General features: G+C 41.8%; 1 protein-coding gene across 1 annotated transcript in view; it reads right to left on the bottom strand.

The window, feature by feature from the left end:
- Nucleotides 1–2,637: 2,637 nt before the first annotated feature.
- The window catches only part of LOC309393801 (uncharacterized protein), a gene marked incomplete at both ends in the record, with an annotated part of 310,121 nt that continues 289,763 nt past the window's right edge, over nucleotides 2,638–22,995 (bottom strand). The window contains 3 exons of the mRNA XM_081956297.1: nucleotides 2,638–2,822; nucleotides 4,334–4,475; nucleotides 4,747–4,934. Coding sequence (XP_081812423.1) covers nucleotides 2,638–2,822; nucleotides 4,334–4,475; nucleotides 4,747–4,934 — 515 coding nt within the window. The remainder of the gene's footprint in view (nucleotides 2,823–4,333; nucleotides 4,476–4,746; nucleotides 4,935–22,995) is intronic.

Here is a 22,995-nt window from a genome sequence, read left to right on the forward strand (position 1 = left end):
AGGTTGACATTCTTATCTTTGTGTCATCGTGCAGAGGAAAGACATACAGGTTGTCAGGGTAACCAAGGCCATGCCAAGTGCTGACTGTTGGACTGACCACAGACTCATCATCTAATTGAACCGTTTCTACATGACCTGCCTCCGCAGAATTCTGAGGATCCGGTGGTAGGACAAGGTGCCAGACACCTAAGTCCTCTCCAGAGCAGGCCTGCCATCAGTTCACACTCTGCTGATTAAAGCCCATACACGCTGGGCAGGCCATGTTGTAAGGATGCCAGACCACATCCCCAAACAGCTCCTCTATGGTGAGTTGTCTCAAGGAAAGTGATCACACGGGGGACAAAGGAAGCGATACAAAGACATGCAGAAAGTCTCTCTCAAGAGAGAGAGGGGGGCGACGCCTAGGAGCAGAGCCTTCTCTGTGATGGGCCCAGCCCTGTGGAATGACCTCCCCCTTGATATCAGGATTACCTCCGATCTCCGCTCCTTCCGTGTAAAGCTCAAGACCCACCTTTTCCAATTAGCTGGCCTGGCTCAACCATAGTTTTATCCCATTGCTCCTGACAGTCTTTTTTAAATTTGTAATTTTAATTGAGGGTATTTTAATTGTTAATTTTAATTCTATGATTACTATTGTATGCTTTTAACGATTGTTACCTCCTCCATGTACATGTACGTGTATGTGTTTATATGTATGTGTATATGTATTGTATGTATATGTATATTTGTATGGGTTTTTATTGTACGCCGCCCCGAGTCCTTTTGGAGAGGGAGCGGCTAACAAATTAAATTTATTCTATTCTATTCTATTCTATTCTATTCTATTCAAGTCCCTGAATATTTACACTACCTCCTGGGAAACTCTGGCACAAGATTGATCAACATGGTGCACATTGATCCACCAAGACTGCCAGACATATGAAGACAGAAGGACAACCACAGCACAAGAGAAGTGACCACTCCACAAAGCTGCAAAGCCAGAATTGCAAATAGTGGTGCCCACCCATGTCTGCCCTGATATTCAGAACATTCCATGCTCATATAGGCCTTACCATCCACCTGTGGACACACTGTGGACAGCCCACAACTGGCGAGATGTCAAGGTCCTCTTTGAAAATGATGGACGGATGGCATATATATGTATTGGTTTTATATTTTGATATGACTAAATCGGTAAAGTTTTTGTTCTTTTCTTTTCTAGGAAGATATTTTTGCATAATGAGGAATACACAATTTTGAGAGCATAAGTAATGATTACTGTGAAATGAGGAACCAGTGAATGGACCAGCTTTTCAGAATTCCTCTCTGGACAGGGACAGGACTCGGGATTGCCCACACGCACTCTGGACAGAAACTCCTCATGAAGACACTGGTATCAGACAATTTGGAGCTCAGAGATCCAAAGGATCACCATCCTTACCCAAACCATAGTTGACACCTTCAAAGGGATATTAAGTTTGGATACTTCCTTTCCTAATCATTTCTGGAATCTGCTTGTTAATGGTTTTTTAAAATATATATTAATATCCCTCAGAAAGGCAAGTTGGATTACACTATGTGAGTTTCCTTTAATACTTGGCTAATGAAGATTTATGAAAATATTAGGTCTTTTAAGATTCTTAATTTGGAATAAACAGCAAAAGAGCGATTAGAACCTTTATTTTGGAAAATGATAAACAAAATGAGGGACCAGGCAGACTTGAATTTTATTTAAAAATATATGAAGATTTTGAAATTAATTATGAGAAACCTTTTGATTAAAAAAAAGCTGTTCACTAGGAAAAACATGATAAAAGGGGTCTCAAAGATTGGTTACTAGTGGGAACAATTTGGGTCCTCATTTTACCCATCTTGGAAGGATGGAAGGTTGAGTCAACCTTGAGCTTGGTGAGATTTGAATTGCCAAATTGCAGGCAGCTGGCAGTCAGCAGAAGTAGCCTGCAGTACTGCACTCTAACCACTGCGCCACTGTTCGAATCATTGTGGCTCATAATCAATCAATCAGAAAAGAGCTGGAAGGGACTTTGGAGGTCTTCTAGTCCAACCCCCTGCTCAAGCAAGGGACCCTATACCATTTCAGATAAGTGACTGTCCAGTCTCCTCTTTAAAAAAAACCCATTGATGAAGAACACACAACTTCTGAAGGCAAGTTGTTCCACTGATTAATTATCCTCACTGTTCGGATGTTTTTCCTTAGTCCCAGGTTGCTTCTCTCCTTGATTAACTTCCATCCATTGTTTCTTGTCCTGCCCTCTGGTGCTTTGGTAAATAAGTTGACCCTGTCCTCTTTGTGGAAACCTCTCAAATACTCAAATATTTTGACTTGGTAGCCATCATTTGTTTGATACTCAATGCACAAGCTAGAACTTCGCAAGTAGTAAGTTTTATTGGCACCCAAAGGGAAAAAAAGAAAAGAAAAGTTAGGCATAGAAGCACATTTTTCATACACAACCTCCTGGTTTTTGGTTGACCATGTTAGGTATGCTGTGTGAACCCAGCAATATATTGAAAAAGTTTCAGTATTGAGTAATTGGAAGCAAATCACAATATTAAATGACTAGGTACAGTATATAGGCACATGTATCATACCGAACAGCTACCCTGTATTTAGTTTTATGCTTTTTATGGTGTCTACATTTAAGCCTGTGTGGGAATAGCACACAGTTTGTAAGGGTTTGGATGCATTGTCACTTTTACAACAGGCTCTTCGTTGAGTTCTTCCACTCCTTCAGGCAACCGGAAGCTGAAGGACCTCAACAAGCTGGTCAGAAAGATGAAGAGCTCAATTCTTGCCAGTTGCTCTCCCACACAGGCACGCTGACCTGTAGATGAGACAAGACATACAGAAAAAGTATAATGAGCTTCTCTTTGGAGTATAACCACATCATCAAGTTTTCCATGTTGACCTAGTATCTTTGAGCATAACTTTAACTCAGGTTGTATTAGATGGTACACCATTTCAAAGGCAAAGCTATGCATCCTTGAAAATAACAGATGTTGGATGTATTTCCAGAGATGGACCTGCAAGAGGGAAGACACTTTCTCACCTCTCTGTCCACCAACCTATTCTATGGTGCACCAGACTATAGGAGGTGGAATGAACATAATCACCTGCTCCTGTAATTTTTGGCTTGCTACATCTGGCTTTCTGGATGAATGTGAAAATAGCATGTCACAAAACAGCCCTTCTTTCCACCCCTATCTGAGTAAGTGGAATTTGACTACATTTGATTTGTTTTCACCCAGGGATTTAAATATTCATGCTCAGATTATCAGTTCAGGAATGATCCCGGATACTGGATTTAGCATGGACCTGTCCCAACTAGTATTGAGTCCCAGTCAGCGCCTTTTGTATTTTGTTTCCATCATAACAAGATTCAGCTTTCCATAACTCTCATTCTGCAGGGCTGGAAATCAGCTTCTGGAGAATTGGAGATGACCCTCTTCAGACCACATTCTGTAGGGACAAATGACCACTAAAATAGTGGAATAAAGAGAGGAATAAAAAGAACACAAATTGGCTGGGGTTATTTTGTGCCCCCTTTCCTAATGCATGGTGAGAAAGCTTTAATCTTGAATGGTTGATCTAGCATTGGTTGCTGTTTATTGGAAAGGAGGTCTGGAGTTTAAATCTACATGTGTATTCCTCAACTTTCACGGCTTTAATATAGGGGGACTTCAACTCCCAGAATTCACCAGCCTGCATGCTTAAGTTAGGGGGACTTTGATTCCCAGAAATCCCCAGCCAGTATGCTTTAAGATGGGTGGGCTTCAATTCTCAGAATTCCCCAGCCAGCATTCTTAAGATAAGGAGACTTCAACTCCCAGAATTGGATTACACCAAGGGAATCTTATGCCTCATCCTTCTGTGGAGTCCTGACTGATTTGTAAAATATGGAGAAGGTCTGGGAAGTGACCTCATCACTCACAAGTGCTTCTTTTTACTAGCAGAGCTTAACCACAGCTTGATTTATCATTAGAAGTCATTCTGAAATATCATAAGTGCCAAGAGTCTGTAGAGATTCCCAGTCATCCAAATCATGGTTGTCCCAAAGGTGCTTTTTCAGGAGGCAACTAGACACAATTGTGCAAATTTCTAAATGTCTTACAAAGCTCTACTGACTAGAATGTAATTAAAACTAGTATTTTGCAGGGTTTTGTTGTTGAAACTCCGTAGCCCAAGGAGAACTTCAGACTCTCACAGTGTTGCAACTAGAAGGAATTCAGATTCCTTGATTTTCTGTTCAAACTATGATGATTTCAGTATAACTCACTGGTGGTGGTGGTAGTGGTAAACTGTAAATTATAAGTTACTTTGGGTTCATGGATGTACCTATTCCAAATGGCAGGTACTCTTCTCTTTCAATGAACTTCCCATCCTTATCTAAAAAGTGATTTGGGTTGAATTTGTCAGGGGTCTCCCATTGCTCAGGATCAAGGAGGACAGACCACAGGTCTGCGATAATAATGGTCCCCTGTAAAACAAAGTTAGGAATAAATAGAACAGTTTCATAAGGAAATGGGCAAAAATGTTCAGACAATATGAATGAAACAATTTTTTTTTAAGTTTGGCTTTATGGACCCCTATTTGTTTATTTTCAAAGCAGATCCTGAGAGTGGTAGTTGTTCAACAGCAGCTTTCTTTCTCCCCTCCCTTTCATTAAAATAGAGATCTTCTGCCCAAATCCATATTCTGCTCTTCCTTCCATTTTGGGCTATTGGAATGCAACCTAACCTGTTTATCACCTTTGGAATGTGGTAGCCCCTCATCTTCACATCCTTTGTGCTTTGCCTGGGAACTCCAACTAGTAAGACATATTTTACACGCTGCATTTCATGAATCACAGCATTGGTGTAGGGCAGCTTCTTTTGATCCTGATAGGAAATTGACCTCGAGAAGCCAAATACATCTTCAATTTCCTTCTGGACTTTTTCTAGGAAAAAAAATGACCGGAATAGAAGTTCTATTTTCAGTATTGTGTTTCATTTATTTATTTTCAAAACTTAATCTTCAATAGAATTTTAGGATGTAGAATAGCATTTAAAGCATTAAATGTAATCATTTGATAGACTCATGTGACTGGGAGGAACTTTGAAGATCTTCTAGTCCAATTCCTGCTTACTGTGAATTCTGCTCATTCACATACAGCAAAGTCTTTCAAGGGAGGATTTACAGTCACAGACCTTATCTAGCTTGGAGAGCTGACAGGCTGATATCTGCAGAACCTGGCAAGGAGTCTCGGAGAATCACGAACCAATGAAGCGAACTAATTGTCTCCTGCAAACTCCGCTCCCCTTTCGCTGCTCTTTTATTTCCTCTGGGAGGGGCCATTCATCATCCACCTGTGGCTTTATTCCCAAGTCAATCCCTGTTCTTTAGCTGTTCCCTTTGTCTGGCAACTCTGTGCATGCACACACTGGGAACAGGCTGCAGCTGTTCGTCTGCCTCACTGATGTCTGACTCTGAAGGCAGCTGATAACTGGCATATGGCTCTGGCTGACACAGAGCCCTTATCAGAGCCTTCCCCAGATTCCAGGACTGGCCCATGTTGTTCCCCAACCTCCTCACTGTCTGAATGTGCTGCCAGTTTCACTGGCCGCTGGCGGGCCACAACATATCATTCAATTCAAAACCTCCAGTAATAGAGCACCTACAACATCCAGAGGTAAGCCAATGATTATTTGTTCTCCACAACAGGAAATGTCTCCTTACTTCAAGGTTGGCTCTCTCTTAGATAAGCTTCTACATATTATTTCTTGTCCCCCTGATGCCCTAGAGAATTATTCAATCCTGTCTTCTTTGTAACAGCCACTCTGTCATGTTTGACTTACTACACAGCCTGCTCATAACCAGACAACAATAATGAAAGGTGGGAGGGAAGGCACTGGAATGTTTGGGAGTGAAACTCTGGAGTGCAAGCATGTACAAGGAGGTCTTGGTTTATCTAGTTGATATATTGATCTTTACCAAAACCAAAGAGGAGCATGTGAATTTGTTCAGGGCAATGCTTGAGAAACTGCAGAAAGCTCAGCTTTATGTGAAAATGTCCAAGTGTGACTTCTATAAGGCCAGCTTGGACTACCTAGGTTATCAAATCTCAAAGAATGCACAGTGATGGATACTAGGAAGGTCAGAGTGTTTCTAGAGTGGGAGCCCCAGTGAATGAGAAGACAACTACAAAGTTTCCACAGTTTTGCTAACTTCTATCATCAGTTCATTCCCATGTTTGCTCAGTTAGCCCTATCGATCACCAACCTGTTGAAAATGAATGGGAAAGCTAAACCCAGGCCAAGCCAACTCCTAAACTAGAATACTAAGCCACGTTTGAAAAATGTAAACATCCCTTCTCTTCATGGCATGGAGGTTCACATTGAACATTACCTCATGCCTGCCATCTTGATATTTTTATATATTCATTGTCCTATTGTAACTTGGTCTTCTAAATGCAATTTGGGACAAAAACTTTGGTAAATTTCTGCATTTAATTTGGGCTAATGTTTCAGATGTGTACTGATTTCAAGTTTTTAGTTCCTCACTCAATATCTTATTGATGTGTCAAAGAAGGATCTCTGGATATATGTCCCAGGTTTTCCTTTAACCCTGCTAAGTTCATGCTTCTGCTTATAGGGTCAACGATCTTCATAGAAAATTTATTATGAAGAATAGATTCAGTTCCATCATTCAGCTTTTCAAATCATTTCTATGTGTTTTAGAACCTAAGAGTGATCCTTGTTCCCATGGCTGTCTCACCTTGGATCGCAGGATGATTGGTCAAGAGGAGCAGAGCCCACATAATAGTAGTGAAGGTTGTCTCTGTTCCAGCACAAAAAAAATCAAAAATACACTGAGCCATGTTCTCTTCATTATAGGTAGAATCGGGATCATTGCTGCTCTGATGTTTAAAATGAAAAATGAAAATTACAATGAATTATATGCAAATTTTGTGTGGTTATTTCTGCCTCCGTGTTGCAAGTCATGAGAATAAATATTGCCCAGGTGGTTCTACAGGAAAATCAGTGCATGAAACTAATAATAATATAATAGATTCACACTGAGTAAGACACTGTCTTAAAATATCCCAGATTGAAGAGAGTTTTGGCTTTGGATGAACTTGTATGTGTTTGTTTTTATTTTATGATTGGTTACTGAAATAAATATTCACTACAGTGACTAATGTGTACCTACTAGAGTGAATCACAAAAGTTTGCAAGCAGGATTACCTGCATGCATTCTAATTTAAAGTTATACCCAAAGAGATGTCTCTAACTTTAAGCTTTTGTGGCTGCTAAGCCATACTTTGTTCCTTATTTCAAACTGTTTTACATTTTTACTTATTGTCAAGGTTGTGGAAGTATCTGTCCTTTTCCAATCATTTCATTAATCAAAATGCCCTGTTAATTCTTTTCCTTCTTAGTGGAACTTCTTTAGAAAAGGGGGACACAAGTGATAGGCAAACACAAGAGGATGGCAAACAGAAACATTTCTAACTCCCCCTCCCCACCACAAAGAATTTCCCATATCTAACAAAAGTATGATACTGAAGAGGTACAATAGAGCTCTTACTTAGAAGCATCCAGAATTTAGGTTAGGCTAAATTCAGAATGAGAGCTGAATGAAAAAAAAAATACCTCCAAGGAAAACAAAACTGGTAATGCCTCTTGTTTATACATAATGAGGAATGTAATAATTCCTTGCCCATATACAGTATTGAAGTGCAATAAATCCATACCTTCTCCATCTGAAGAAGATAGTGATCAATAAAATCTTGTGGCTCGTGCAGAGAGTGAAATTCCTTGTGTTTCTCTATTTCCTGCTTTGCAAAAGCAAGGATAAACTCTCTACAAACCAGGGCCTCCTTGTGAGGGCCTGGGAGGTGCTTCATTAATTGTGGGAACTCACTAGACATCTAATAGAAAAAGAAGAGGGAGTGTTATCTATTTCTACCAGAGTTACAGAAGACTCTCAATAACTCAGTATAATAGGCAGCACTTAATAACCAAAGAAAAACAGTAAGAAAAATACATTAAACATGGCAGACATACATTGTGTCAGATCTCAAAAATCCTCCAGAAAAGCTCTTTCCAAATTCTTGTAGAAATCAGATAATGTTGGAGGCAGATAACTCATTATAAAGTTAAAGATGAATCATTAGAAAGTAAGGAAATCTGAAAGAAACTTACAATGTGACATATTTATTACCATATTTTTGGAGTATAAGACGCTCTGGAGTATAAGACACATCTTAGTTTTTGGGGAGGAAAATAATAATAAGAAAAAAAAATCTACTTCTGCCTACCAGCATCCATGGTATTCAGCTGACACATGGTAACAAGGTCAGCCAATGAATAGGCACTGCAACTAAGTCAGCCAATGAGGGCTATTTGGACTCTGAAATTTGCTGTGTGAGCAAGGAGGAGACAGGAAGGAGCCTGGCTTAGCCGAGAATTGAAAGTGAAACTGCTTGTGTTTTGCTTGTATTTACTGCTACCTTGAAAAACCTGCTTTTGGTAATGTATTGTCTATTATTATTATTTTGAATCCTGCTGAATCAGTTACTTGTGGGTGCTTTCTGAATGTGATTGCTGCTGCAAACTCTAACCAACCAGGTCAGCTTCAGCACTTATTGCAGCCTGATTCAGATGATTGGTGGGTGGACCAGAATGCCGGAATGCCCCCAATCTGTTCCAGGCTGCAGGGATTGCCACAGACCATCACTGCCTCCATGCCTCATATTTTTGGCCTCGGGGGGGGGGGGGGGCTACATTTGATTTAAAAAATGCACCCAAATGTTCACCCTCTTTTTGGGGGGAAAAAGGTGCATCTTATACTCTGAAAAATAAGGTATATTTATATGTTTTAAAATACAAGATTCAGTATTATGATTTAAAAGGCAGAAGGCACCTCTACACATCAGAGTTAAAATAATATAGGTTAGGATTCCCCTGTCTAGTCATGTTTGACACTATGGGTAGAGTTCGTCTCTATTTCCTAGACAAGAGAGCCAATGTTGTCCAAAGATGCTTCCATGGTTATGGTCACAACTGGCTTGACTATATGCTAAAGTCCATGGTGCACTGTTACCTTCCCACTGAAGTGATCCCTGTTTATCTATTTGCATTTGCAAGTTTCAGAGTGCTGGTATGGGCAGGAACTGGTGAAGGAATGGGAGCCCATGCTGCCGCACAATATTTGGGTCTCAACAACTAATCTTCTTGATTAGTTTCTATCCATTGTTTCTTGTCTGCCCTCTGATGCATTGCAGAATAAATTTGAACCCTCCTCTTTGTGGCAGCCTCTTTAAATACCAGAATGCTGCTTTCATTGGTTGCTGGAATATTCCTATCAACAACTGGAAGCAGTAAGTATACTTACCTTGGAGAAAAGAAGACAGGCAGAGTGTCAGCATTCCAAATACCATGTAGAAATAAATCAAAGTCCAAGACAGAATCATCCTTAAAGTTCTGATTTAATAATACAGGCATGTTGGCAACGTACTGTGGAATTTCAACTCTGATTTACATCCTGGGAGTTACCCCAGTTGAAAGTTCATGATCCATCCCCCCCCACCAATAATCTATCACATGCCCCAATCCTTTTCTTCTACGCTGGCATCTCCACCCAGCTTCTTCCGGTCAAATGTCGAGGTGCTGAGACAAAAGATGACCTTGGCTGCTAGGAAAAATTGACAACAACATATTCCCCAATTCTACTCCTTTCGATTCCCCCCTCCCAATGACTACACTAATAAAACATCATAGGAAATTATAAGAAAGTGTGGCAGGCCAAAGATTCTTAAAGGAACCTCTGCAGGCCTGACACAGAGGACCTGATTGCTGTCCTCATGTATTTAAGAAAGTGTCACATAGAACAGAAACAATGGGTTTAAATTATAAATAAGTAGATGTTAGTTAGGTGTCACCAACAATTGATAAGAATCGTTCAATGGTGGACTGAACCAGGACGTGGTGGAGCATTTTTTGTGTGTGCAAAAACTGTTTAAACCTGGGATGGACAGCCATCTCCTGATGATACTGAAATAATTGATTTTTGCATGGGCAGAACCAAATTAGTGTAGCTGGGTGACTGGAATGGAGTACTGGATCCAGTTCAAGATAAAAAGAGGCTCATGCAAAATACCCGAACACGATCAAGACTACCTATATCTTTTTTTGATATGATAGATGATTTTGAGCTGAGAGATATTTGGAGAGAGCGAAATGCTACAGAACGGGATTTTACTTTTTTTTCAGATCGGCATCAATCTTTTTCTAGAATTGACTTTATATTAATTACAAATAATCTTTTTTCTAGGGTAAAGAAGACTAAGATGTGCTCAAGAACCTTAACAGATCATAATCCGGTTTGGATAGAAGTTCAAAATGGAGAGCGACCAAGGAGGTCGTGGAGACTGAATGAAAATCTATTTAGATACGAGAAAGATGTTATGGAATGTAAAAAATTATTGAAAGAATATTTTGCTTTTAATATGTGCAAAGGGATATAGATCCCTATAGATATGGTTTGGGATGCAAGTAAGGCATACATGAGGGGTGTTTTAATAAATTTGAATAATATCCATAGATACAAGCAAGAAAAGAAACATAGGGAACTAGAGACAGAGATTAAAAAGAAGGAACAGGAGTTAATATCCAAGCCACATGATAAAAAGATAAAAGAGATAATTAGCTTGTTGCGAGGGCAGTTTAACATGTTGATATCAGACCAGGTAGCTACTAACCTTCTATATGCTAAGCATAACACCTTTTGTAATGCCAACAAACCAGGTAGATGGTTATCATATGTGCTAAGGAAAAAAACAAAAGTCTCGTATAATAGAAAAAGTACAATATAAAGGTAAAGAAGTTTTTCAACAGGATATGATTAAAAAGGCTTTTTTAGAATTTTACACAAGATTGTACACTGGTGACAAAATACAAGGTTTAGATATTGACAGATATTTGAAGAAAGAGAAAACCTCTATACTTACAGATCAGCAAAGAGCGGACTGAATCAATCTGTAACCGTAGAAGAGATTCTCCTGGCAACTAAGCAGTTAAAAATGGGTAAGGTTCCTGGTACAGATGGCTTGCCTGCAGTCTATTATAAAAAGCTACAACTAGAGATAGTGGAACCTCTCACAGAATTATTTAACAGAATCCAAGTGGAAGGCAGGGTTCCACCATCCTGGAGAACTGCTTTTATTTCTCTGATCCCTAAAGAGGAACAGCATCCTACCCAGCCAAAAAACTATAGGCCTATCTCACTACTTAACACAGACTATAAAATTTTTGCTAAAATACTGGTAAACAGGTTGATGCCAATCATGCAACAAATGATTCATAATGATCAGTCTGGCTTTATACAAGGGAAACAAATGAAAAATAATGTAAGACAAATCATTAATATAATGGAATATCTGGGAAAGAACAACCAGGTCCCGGCAGTGCTCTTATTTCTAGACGCGGAGAAAGCATTCAACCAAATCAATTGGCAATTTTTAATTAAAATCTTACAAAAGATGCAGTTTGGAGAGCATTTTATACAATCTATTACAGCAATATACCAGAAACAGACAGCTCAAATTATAGTTAATGGAGGTCTAAGAGAATCTTTCCAAATTGAGAAAGAAACAAGACAGGGATGTCCCCTGTCTCCCTTATTATTTATTTTAACCTTGGAGTTGTTGCTCAATAGAATATGTGGGTCCGATGAGCTTCGAGGAATTAGGATCAGACAGTATGAATACAGAGTAAGAGCATTTGCGGACGACCTGGTTGTAACCTTAACCCAGGAGGGGGAATCGGTTATAGGCTTAATGAATGCAATTAATCAATATGGTCAAGTATCTGGGTTTAAAATAAATTTAGGAAAGACAAAGATGATAGTTAAAAACATATCTATAAATCAAAAGAAGAACTACAAAGAGTAATAGGATGCGAGATAGTAAAAAAGGTCAAATATTTAGGAATCTACATCACAACTTCAAATGGGAAACTATATAAATATAGTTATGAACCATTATGGCAAAAAATACAGATAGAAATGAACAAATGGGAAAAATTACAACTGTCATGGTTGGGAAGGAAAGCAGCAGTTAAAATGAACGTCTTGCCTAAGTTTTTATTTCTTTTTCAAACGATCCCAATACTTAAAAAAGATGCAAACCTGGAAGAATGGCAGAAAGGTATTAATAAATTTGTTTGGGCAGGGAAGAAACTGAGAATAAAACTTAAAATAATGCAAGATATACGTGAAAGAGGAGGTTTGAAAATGCCCAATTTAAAATTATATTATAAAGCAGTAGTTTTAACAACAATTAGTGACTGGATTAATCTAACAGAGGATAGAATACTGAATGTTGAGGGTTATGATTTGCTATATGGCTGGCATGCTTACTTCATATATGATAAAAAAAGTAGACAAGATCTTTAAAAGTCATATCTTACGGAATGCTTTGCTGCGTGTTTGGAAAAAATATCAATATAAACTAAATGACAAGATACCTATGTGGGGGGTGCCCAGACACGCAATAGAGAATATAAGTATAGAACAAAAACAAGATGTGACTACATATAGAGAACTTCTTAGTATAGATAGAGGTGTATTACAGTTAAAATCCTTGAATGTACTAAGAGAGGAAAGGATAATTCAAATGTGGTTCCAGTATAGACAGCTGCAGGCTAGATGGCAAAAAGATCAGAAAATTGGTATTATTCAAAATGAGGATAACTTGGTAAAACAAATTAGGGATCAGGGTCCAATGCACATAAAAAGGTTGTATAATGTATTGATAGAAATAGACTCCGAAACAGAGTTAGTCAAAGACTGTATGATAAAATGGGTACAAAATTTTGAGGAACGAATAATGATGGAAACATGGGAAAAGATCTGGGTAAAAAAATGTAAAATTCACACAAGCTCAGAATTTGAGAGAGAATTTTTATAAGATGTTTTATAGATGGCACCTTGATCCAAAAAAACTAGCGTGTATGTACCCAAACTTACAATCTAAATGCTGGAGCTGTGATTGTGTTGATGCCACTTATTACCATATTTGGTGGACTTGTAAAAAAGTTAAAGCATTCTGGATAAGAATATGGTGGATTATTCAAAATATTTTGAAAAAGAGGATAAAATTCTTGCCCCAGTTGTTCTTGTTAGGTATAGTTCCAGATTCTACTGTTATAGAGACTAATTTGATTTTGAATCTAACGACGGCAGCAAGATTGTTGGTGGTGCAATATTGGAAGAAGGAAGAGTTGCCTACTATACAAGAATGGACGTTAAAAGTAGTAAACCTAGCCGAGATGCCCAAAATATCAGCGTATTTGAAAGACCACTCAGATGAGAAATACAAGCTGGACTGGAGAAGATGGATTGATTATATTCAAAACAAATATCAGACTAAAAAACTTCAATTAGCTTATGAATGAAGGCATAAGGAATATTACAATTTATTCAAAGTTAGCTTGAGAAAGGGGGAGTTAAAGCACAAGAATGGCTGAATGTTAAAATTAGCTAGCTTATGTTAGCATATGATTGTTAAATGATTATACCCTGAACTTTGCTCTGGGAGGTCGGGGGGAGGGAGGGATGGATAAGGGGTAGGGTTGGGGGGAGAGGGAGGGAAGGGAGAAAACAATTGTAAAACTTATTAAAACTTTAACAAATTAGTGTAGCTGTTAATGCACCAGCCTAGAAACCGAGGTACTCTGAGTTCTAGTCCCAACTGAAGCACTCAGTCAACTGGATGACCCTGGACCGGTCCCTCTCTCTCAGCCCTAGGAAGTGGACAAAAGCTGTAGTGAAATGTGAAATTTTTTGCCACCGGTTCTCTGGGCGTGGCTTGGTGGGTGTGGCTTGGTGGGGGATGTCATGTGACTGGGTGGGCATGGCCAACTTTTTAAAAATTTTAAAGCATTTTTTACTAGCTATTCACCCGAACCGGTCATAAAAAATGCTTTAAGAAGTGGAAAAAAGATTTTTACTACTGGTTCGGATGAATTGGTAATAAAAGAACACTCTTTTATTCACTTTTTAAAGCAATTTTTCCTGCCAGTTCGGGTGAATAGGCAGGAAAAAAATGCTTTAAAAAGTGGAAAAAAAACCTTCCAATGATCACATGGATAACAGCTGAGCTGCGTGATCCCCGGAAGCTTTTTTTTACTACCGGTTAGTAGAACCAATGACAATTGTCGCTACTGGTTCGTGCGAACTGGTGCGAACCGGTAGCATTTCACCCCTGGGCAATGGCAAACCATTTTCAAAATCTTGAAAAGGGAATTGCAAAGACTTGCCCAGGGCTCTCACTTTGAGTCATGACTGGCTCAATGACAGACACACGTACTGGGGAGCAAAATGTATTAGATGATCCCCAAGGCTTCCTTACATGCCTTACATTGTTCATTACACGAAATTACAAATGGGAACATGATTGGTCTGGGAAACTTTATCTCTTTAATAGAAAACATGACTTACCAAGTGGAAAAAATTACCAGTGAATTTCACAAACATTTCAAGGGCTTGAATTAACTTCTGGAAGTTCTCATCTTCTGGAGCAAACTGATGTCCAAAACTCAAAGCACATATGACGTTAGAAACTGCATTTAGCACTGGAATTGAAGGGTCAAAGGACTGTCCTGCAAATGAAGAAGTTTCATAATGAATTTTTAAAGAAAGGGGCTTCTATGGGGATGATGAAGAGAATTGGGAACTGTCAATTGGTTTTTTTTAAATTAAAAATAAAAGACATCTGTTTTTATTTGAAATATTCAAAAAATGGGAAATATTTTTTTCAGGCTCAAAGAACTTAAGTGATGGTCATAATCCGAAATTACAGACCTTTTGTTTGTCTAAATATCTCCACCAGTGTCTGAGCCACGTCTTCTATCTGGTGCTCAATGCTTTTCTTCCCCAGGCCCAGCTTCCTCAGAGAAGTGATGGCAATGTGTCGCTGCTGTTTCCAGGTGAGGCCATTGGAGACAATAATTCCTGTGGGCATCAGCAGATACAGATAAATGATTCCTGATAACATTCATGTTAAAAAAAAAAACAGGTCTAGTTGTTGCCTAATATCTTAGAAAGAATTTGGGCAAACACAGAGAAAACTTGGGAAAGATTCCTTGGATGAAAATGCTAAAGTGGAAAACAACTCAAGAAGCTTGGGAAACTCTGAAAAGTATGATCATAAAAGCCCAGTCCAGCACAATACCACTGACCAAAAAAAGAGAAATCCAAGAAGAAACCAATATGGCGGCAAAAAGATCTCTCTGACAAATCGAAAGAAAAAAAAGGACAAGTACAACAAATGGAAAGAAGGAAGCATAACTAAGGCAGAATATCAACAGAAAGCCAGAATCTGCAAAGATGAAGTCAGGAAAACAAAGGCTCAGAATGAACAAAGATATGCAACAAAACTCAAATATAATTTTAAAAAAGTTTTTTCCAACCTATAAATAATAAGAAAAAAATCAAGGAAACAGTCGGTCCACTAAAGAAAGAAGATGGCAAGGAAGTAGAGGACAACAGAGAGAAAGCAGAGCTGCTTAACTCATTCTTTGCTTTGGTCTTCATGCAAAAAGAAACTATAGCCCAACCTACCAAAAACTTTTTTTTTTCAAAAAATTTTATTGGTTTTTTAAACATTTATAGGGAAAAGGGTAAGTGGAATGGTGTACAAATTTTGGCAGTTGCAAGTGTGGCAGACGCCCCCTCCCTCCAAACTCATAAAATACATCTAAATATAAAACATTAATACATGATCATATAAAATCAGCATATTAATTCTAGAAAAATTTTCAATCAGTTTATATATTATAATATATAGTCTACATATAATTTCATTATTACTTTCGGTCTGTTTATAACAATGTGGTTTTCTTATTCATTTTTGTGATCTGAGCTTTCTTGGTATTGCCCCTTCTCCCCCCCGCTGGCAGAGCTCCGGCCCCTCCCGTGTCCTGCGTAACCGTTGTAGAGTCTTCTGTTTTTTCTAGGTTCGCTTTGTTTTTTTCCATAAAGGCCTGTGCCTCTATGGGTGTATTGATTCTAATTCTTGTCTCCTCCCAGAATATCAGCATACCTTCAGGCATCAACCATCTAAACCACACCCCCTTCTGGTATAATTTATTCGCCAATTGCGAATAATTTTCCCTTTTCTCCCTAATGTTTTTTGGGATCTGCTTCAAGATGGTTATCTCCCTGTTGTGATATGTCAATGCTTGCCCCCTTTGTACACCCAGAATTTCGTCTCTTGTGCTTTTCCTAAGGAATTTAATATGGACCTCCCTGGGTACATTGTGTGTTCTGGCATATGCTGAATTCACTCTATAGACCAGATCTATCTCCCATTCCATCTGTTGTTTATCTTTATGTATGTATTCAGCTAAGATATTAGTCATAATGTCCCTTATATTTTCCCCATCTGCTTCTATAACATTTTGAAATCTAAGATAAAAGGACATTCTCTCAAACTCTGTTTTCATTTGTTGGGTATCAAGTTCTTTGTTTCCCTTCTGCAATGCTTCTACCCCCCCCCCCCCGCCTCCGCCACCTCACCCTCCACAAGGTCCAGTCTCTGTGAGTTCTTGTAAATTTGGGCCTGATTCTCTTTAATTTCTTCCTTCATTTCCTTTAATTGTTTCCTGGCCCTGTATAAGTTGCTGAAGCATTTGTTGCAAATCCATCTCTGTACTCTTAGGTTGCATCAGTTCTGTAATCTTTGACTGTGTGGCAGGACTGGATGTTGCAGATGTCGGTGCAGAAGTAGCAAAGCCAGGTTTTCCAGGGGGTGGTCTTTTTGGAGACATAGTTTATAAAATAGAGAGATCAGTCAGTATAGAGAATGGACAGCTGGAGAAGTAGAGCAGACAGATGAGTCCAGGAGGCAAAAGATCCAAGCAGATGGGAGTTTTTTTAGTCAGTCTAGCAATAGAGAGGAATTTTCCCCCCAGAGAGTTCAAGAAATAACAATCCACAAGAGATTCTTCTGGGTGACACGGAGACAAAGACCGGAAGCCTGGATTTTAAATGTGGAGTCAGGTTTCACAGTTCATGAAGACAACGGAAGTGTGCCATCTTGCCCTGCCAGCTTTGGGCTCAGAGGCATAGTAAAGTTTTAAAAGTTCACAAAATTCTCAGGTCATCAATAAATTCTGGAGCTAAATCCAGTGAAAATCACTTTTACAGGGGTGAGGCATCATTGGTTGGCTCTCCCCCCTCCTCCTTCCCCTGGGGGCGAAAGCAAAATTTTCTCAAGCCGCTTGTCCAAGGGGGGGGGGAAATCCCCCTCCCTCCAGCCGCACCTCCAAAAAAATCCGAGAGTTTAACTTTTAAAATTGCTGAAAAGTCCATCAAATCAAGAGAAAGGGAATGAAGAGAGGAAGCACCTCACCACACCGCCGCTGCTTCCTTCAATTTTGCATCGTCCAATCAGCCTGAAGCGAGACGCACGCGCGCCCTCCGAGACTGCTCCTCGATGCCTGGAGCAAAGCGGAGAAGCCCCCACCAGCCGCCGCCGATGCCAGGGTCCTCCGCGAGCCACTCCTTCGGCAGGATGCCTCTCCGGGGCATCCTGTGCCCCCCCAGAGGCGGGGAAGCCCACCGGGGAGCGGGAGCGGGCAAGGAACTTGCCCGTCGCCGTAGCCGCCGGAACCGGAAGTCTCAACACCTGTCTGATCTTGATGAATACAGATCACTGCAACCTGACGGATTACATCCAAGAGTTCTAAAAGAGCTGGCAGATGTCATCTCCGAACCACTGTATCACATCTTTCAAAAATCCTGGAGCATTGAGGAACTACCAGAGGACTGAAAAAAAGCTGATGTGGTTCACATCTGCCAACATCAAGAAATGAGTAAAGTAATAACTGGAAATCAGCATGGGATTGTTAAAAACAGATCATATCAAAGCAATCTTATCTCAAGATGATTAGGGGACTGGACTCTAAAACATATGATGAACAGTTTCAGTTTCAGTTGCAGTTTATTAAATTTATAAACTGCCCCCTCTCCTGGAAGGGACTCGGGGCGGTGTACAGACAAAAATAAAATATACAATAGACAACAAAAATACAAAACCCCAGACAAAACAAATTAAACACACAGTCTGTACAATAGTCATGAACTAACTGATAATTAAAACCAATTAAAACCAATTAAAACCAATTAAAATACCCCAGAATTTTAAAAAATTTAAATGCCAGCCAGGAAGGTCAGGATTAGGTTATACTTATGATTGCGATTGGGCCAGGCCCGCTAATTGGAACAGGTGGACCTTGAGTTTCTTAAGGAAGGAGCAAAGATCAGCAGTAATTCTAATATCGGGGGGGGAGGTCGTTCCAGAGGGTTGGGCCCATCACAGAGAAGGCCCTACTCCTGGGCACTGCCCGCCCGCATTGCTTAGCAGATGGTACCCGGAGGAGTCCCTCTCTGTGGGAGCGAATTGGTCGCAGGGATGTATGGGGTAGGATGCGATCCCGCATATAACTAGGTCCTGAGCCATGGAGCGCTTTAAAGGTGATAATCAACACCTTGAAACGCACCCGAAAAGCCACAGGTAGCCAGTGCAGCTCGCGCAGGAGCGGTGTTATATGGGAGTACCTAGTACTCCCCATAATTGTCCGCGCGGCTGCATTCTGGACCAGCTGCAGCCTTCAGGTGCATCTCAAGGGGAGCCCCATGTAGAGAGCATTGCAGTAATCAAGGCGGGACGTCACCAGGGCATGAGTGACTGTGCGAAGTGTGTCCCGCTCCAGTAGGGGGCGCAATTGGCGCACCAGGCGAACCTGGTGGAACGCCCCCCTAGCCACGGCCGTCACATGGTCATCCAGCGACAGCCGGGTATCTAGGAGGATGCCCAAATTGTGCGCCCTATCCACCGGGGGCAGTTGTTCACCCCCAATGGCCAGGGATGGAACCCACTGGCTGAAGCGGGGCGCCGGTAACCACAGCCACTCCGTCTTGGAGGGGTTGAGCTTGAGTCTGTTGTCACCCAGCGGTTTCATGTATGTGTTGAACAGGAGAGGTGAGAGGACCGACCCCTGCGGCACCCCGCACGTGAGCGGCCTCAAGGTCGACCTCTGCTCCCCTGCCAACACACATTGCGTCCGACCGGAGAGGTAGGAGGAGAACCACCGCAATACGGTGCCCCTCACCCCCATCCCCTCCAGCCGACGCAATAGGATACCATGGTCGATGGTATCGAAAGCCGCTGAGAGATCTAACAGGACTAGGATGGAGGAGCAACCCCCATCCTTCGCCCTCCAGAGATCATCCACCAACGTGACCAAAGCCGTCTCAGTGCTGTGACCGGGCCGGAAACCGGACTGGCGCGGGTCTAGATAATCAATTTCCTCCAGGTGTCGAGGGAACTGTTGCGCCACCACACTCTCAACAACCTTCGCTAGGAAGGGAAGGTTGGAGACAGGACGATAATTGGCTAACTCTACTGGGTCCAGAGAAGGCTTCTTAAGCAGGGGCCTCACCACCGCCTCTTTCAAGACGACTGGCAAGGAACCCTCACTCAACGAAGTGTTCACTAGTCCCTGGAGCCAGCCTCGTGTAACCTCCCAGGCTGCCAGTACAAGCCAGGAGGGACACGGGTCCAATAAACATGTGGTGGCTCGCAGTCGCCCACGTAACCTGTCCATATCCTCGGCGGCAACAGAGTCAAACTCCTCCCAGAATGGTCCCTCAAGACTCGCCTCCGATGTCTCCCCTGGATCACTAAAGGAGACCCATTCACTCCGGATCTGAGCGATTTTGTCCTGCAGATATTCCCCAAATTCCTCTGCTCTACCCTGCAAAGGGGCTTCCCGCGGCCTCTGTGAAAGGAGGGAGCGGGTCACCCGAAACAGGACGGCAGGGCGGTTTTCTGCGGACGCAATAAGAGTGGCATAGTATCGACCCTTAGCCACCCTTAGTGCCACAAGGTAGGTCCGTAAATAGGCTCTTACCTGTGTTCGGTCAGATTCGGAGCGAGAGGATCTCCATCTGCTCTCTAGGCATCTCTTGTGGCGCTTCATCACCCTTAGCTCCTCAGTAAACCAAGGGGCCAGGGTGGTTCGCTGCCACCGGAGAGGCCGCAAAGGCGCAACCCGGTCCAAGGCCCCGGCTGCCGCACTGTTCCATGCGGCCACCAGGTCCTCCATCCGGGAGCGGGTCAGGGCTACAGGAAGTGGCCCAAGCTCCGTCTGGAACCTATCAGGTTCCATCAGTCGCCTGGGGCGGAACCATCTAGGACCTTCTGGTTCCGCCTCCCCGCGATGGGGGGTAATGCCAGGGAAGTCAAGCCGGAGAAGCGAGTGATCTCACCATGACAGGGGTGCAATGACCAAATCACCTATTCCCAGATCACTCTTCCACTGACCAGAGATAAAAATAAGGTCCAGCGTGTGGCCTCCCTCGTGTGTGGTTGCAGGAACTGGGCATGGCTAATCTAGGGAAGAGAAGGACTAGGGGAGACATGATAGCAGTGTTCCAATATTTGAGGGGCTGCCACAGAGAGGAGGGGTCAAACTATTTTCCAGAGCACCTGAAGGCCAGACAAGGAATAACGGATGGAAACTGATCAATGAGAGATTCAAGAAATTTTCTGATAGTGAGAACAATCAATCAATGGAGCAGCTTGCCTTCCGAAGTTGTGGGCGCTTCATTACTTGAAGATTTCAAGAAGAGACTGAACTGCCATCTGTTAGAAATGGTGTAGGGGCTCCTGCTTGGATGGAGGGGGTTGGACTAGATGACCTACAAGGTCCCTTCCAACTCTGTTAATCTCTTGGAGTTTTGGTGAGAATACCAAATAAATGAACAAAACATTATAAGGAAAGCTTAGCCAGCATGTAATAGTCTTTACCTGACATATTTAAGTATGTAGTATAAAAGAACAACCAATTTTTTATTTTAAAATAACTTCAAATTAAGGAACTAGAGAATCTGTTGTGGCCCAGCAGGAGCCGTTGGAGCTGCCACCAGACTCTGACAGCAAGGGTCCCTATGAGTCGGCTCTGGAGGAGGTGGAGGATCCTGGACAGGGTTCTGACTCCGAACAGGGCACAGAAAGGCTAGTTGGTCACCAGGAGGTGCCTGAGCCTTGGACCAATGGGGAGGAGACAAGGGAGTGTGATCCGGACATCTGCAGTAAGTTGTTTCTGGATGCTCGGCACCGGAGAGCTAATAGGCGTAAGGAACAGTTGCACAGTTACAGGAGGTAATTGTACTCAGCTGGTGGTAATTAGGCACCTCTCCAGACTATAAAGGACTGCTTGTACACACACACCTTTTGCAGAAGTCAACGCATTAACTAATGTTGGAGAACAGTATTGTGGCTTGGCAGGCTGGATTGCTGCCGAAGCTTATCTGTGCTGGATTGCTGCCAAGGACCTGTCTGTCTGTAAATAAATTCTGCAACGTATCTTTGGCTCAGAGTGTGTGTTGGTGTGGGATGAGGGGGGGTCAGAACAAGAATCATTTATATTTCAAAGATCAGTTATTTTGTATCCTTGTCCAAGGGTACAAAATAACTGAGCAAACGAAGTAAAGGCTGCCGAAAACTGTGGTCAGCTTGCCTTCCGGAGTCTGGACCAGCCGCTGTGGAAGGTAAGCAGGCCGAACAAAGAGGCGATGGTGGGGGAGGAAGTGGGGCTAGGGCCAGGGCCATTAAAGGAGGGGAAATGGGGGGTGACTGATGAAAGGAGGGTGGGGTGATGAGAGAGCGGTGGCTCTGAGTCAAGGCCAGAGCCAAGGAAAGGTGCATTCCCCTACCTGGCCGAAGTAATTGGTGAGTGGGCGGTGGCTCCGGGGCCTCAGGGAATGGTGTATTCCTGGAGCTCTGGCCCCTGACCCAGGCTGAATGGGCAGCATGCTTACGTATCTTTGGTGAGCTGAGCAGAGCAGGTGATGCACAGAGAGGACTGGCAAAGCACATAGCTGGGCCGTGTGGTGAAGCGAAGCCATATATAACTCTCGGATGGGTGAGGCGAGTGAGTGAGCATTGAGTGAGCATCGGGTGGGTGTGTGGGACAAGTGAACAGTGACAGGGAGACCAGTTCACGGGCCTGACCAGTCAGCCATTGCTACCAGTTTGCCGACGTTGTCCAAATTGCCACAACCAGTTTGTGCGAACTGGTGCGAACCGGCTGAATACCACCTCTGGTTATAATGCAGTACTGCAGGCTAATTCTGATGACTGATTACCATCAGCATTTCGGCAGTTAGAGTCTTACTGACTGAAGGTTGACTCAGCCTTCCATCCTTTCCAGCATTTTCATTTTTAAAATGAGGACCCAGATTGTGTGGACAACATGCTGACTCTGTAAACCGCTTAGAGAGGGCTAAAAAGCACTGTGAAGCAGTATATAAGTCTAAGTGCTATTACTGTTAAGATCTATCAGTTATTTAGTGAAAAAGAGGTAATTTCTAAACCAGTATAGAAATGTAACAAATTAAATAGAAAGTTAAAGAAATGTACAATAGTTTGGTATAAAGAGGAATAAGCAATATTTCTTTTCCTTATCTTAGTTCTATAAATCATTTTATTTACCATACCCCATGCTACAAATAATATTACCACAAATGGTAACATGGTGATAGTTCTTTGCATAGAATTTCATACTGCTTATACTTACCCATTCCTTCCCCTAAAGCAATTAAGGAAGGATCGCTTGGTCGGTCAGAAAATCCATCTGAGAAGCCAGTCATTCCTTCTTTCACAGCTTTGAATCCAGATAGCACTACTAGAAGGTGAGATCCAGCCCACATGGTGTAGATATTTCCATATCGTTTTGCAGGCTGCCAAGTGAAACAATGTTGAACAAGGTTATAATCAAATGAAATAGATTGTTTACAAGCAATATGCCACCTATGGTCCTTCCTAAATTCTTAGATCTAAGACATCTGGAAGTTGAGTCTTGGCAAATGGGCTTCTTTTCTTGTTGGTTCAAAACATTTTACTGCTTATCCTAGTAGCTTCTTCAGTCTGAGCAAATTGGTTGGGG

This window comes from Natrix helvetica, assembly GCF_964273705.1.
Source record: "Natrix helvetica genome assembly, chromosome: 5".
NCBI classification, from domain to species: domain Eukaryota; kingdom Metazoa; phylum Chordata; class Lepidosauria; order Squamata; family Natricidae; genus Natrix; species Natrix helvetica.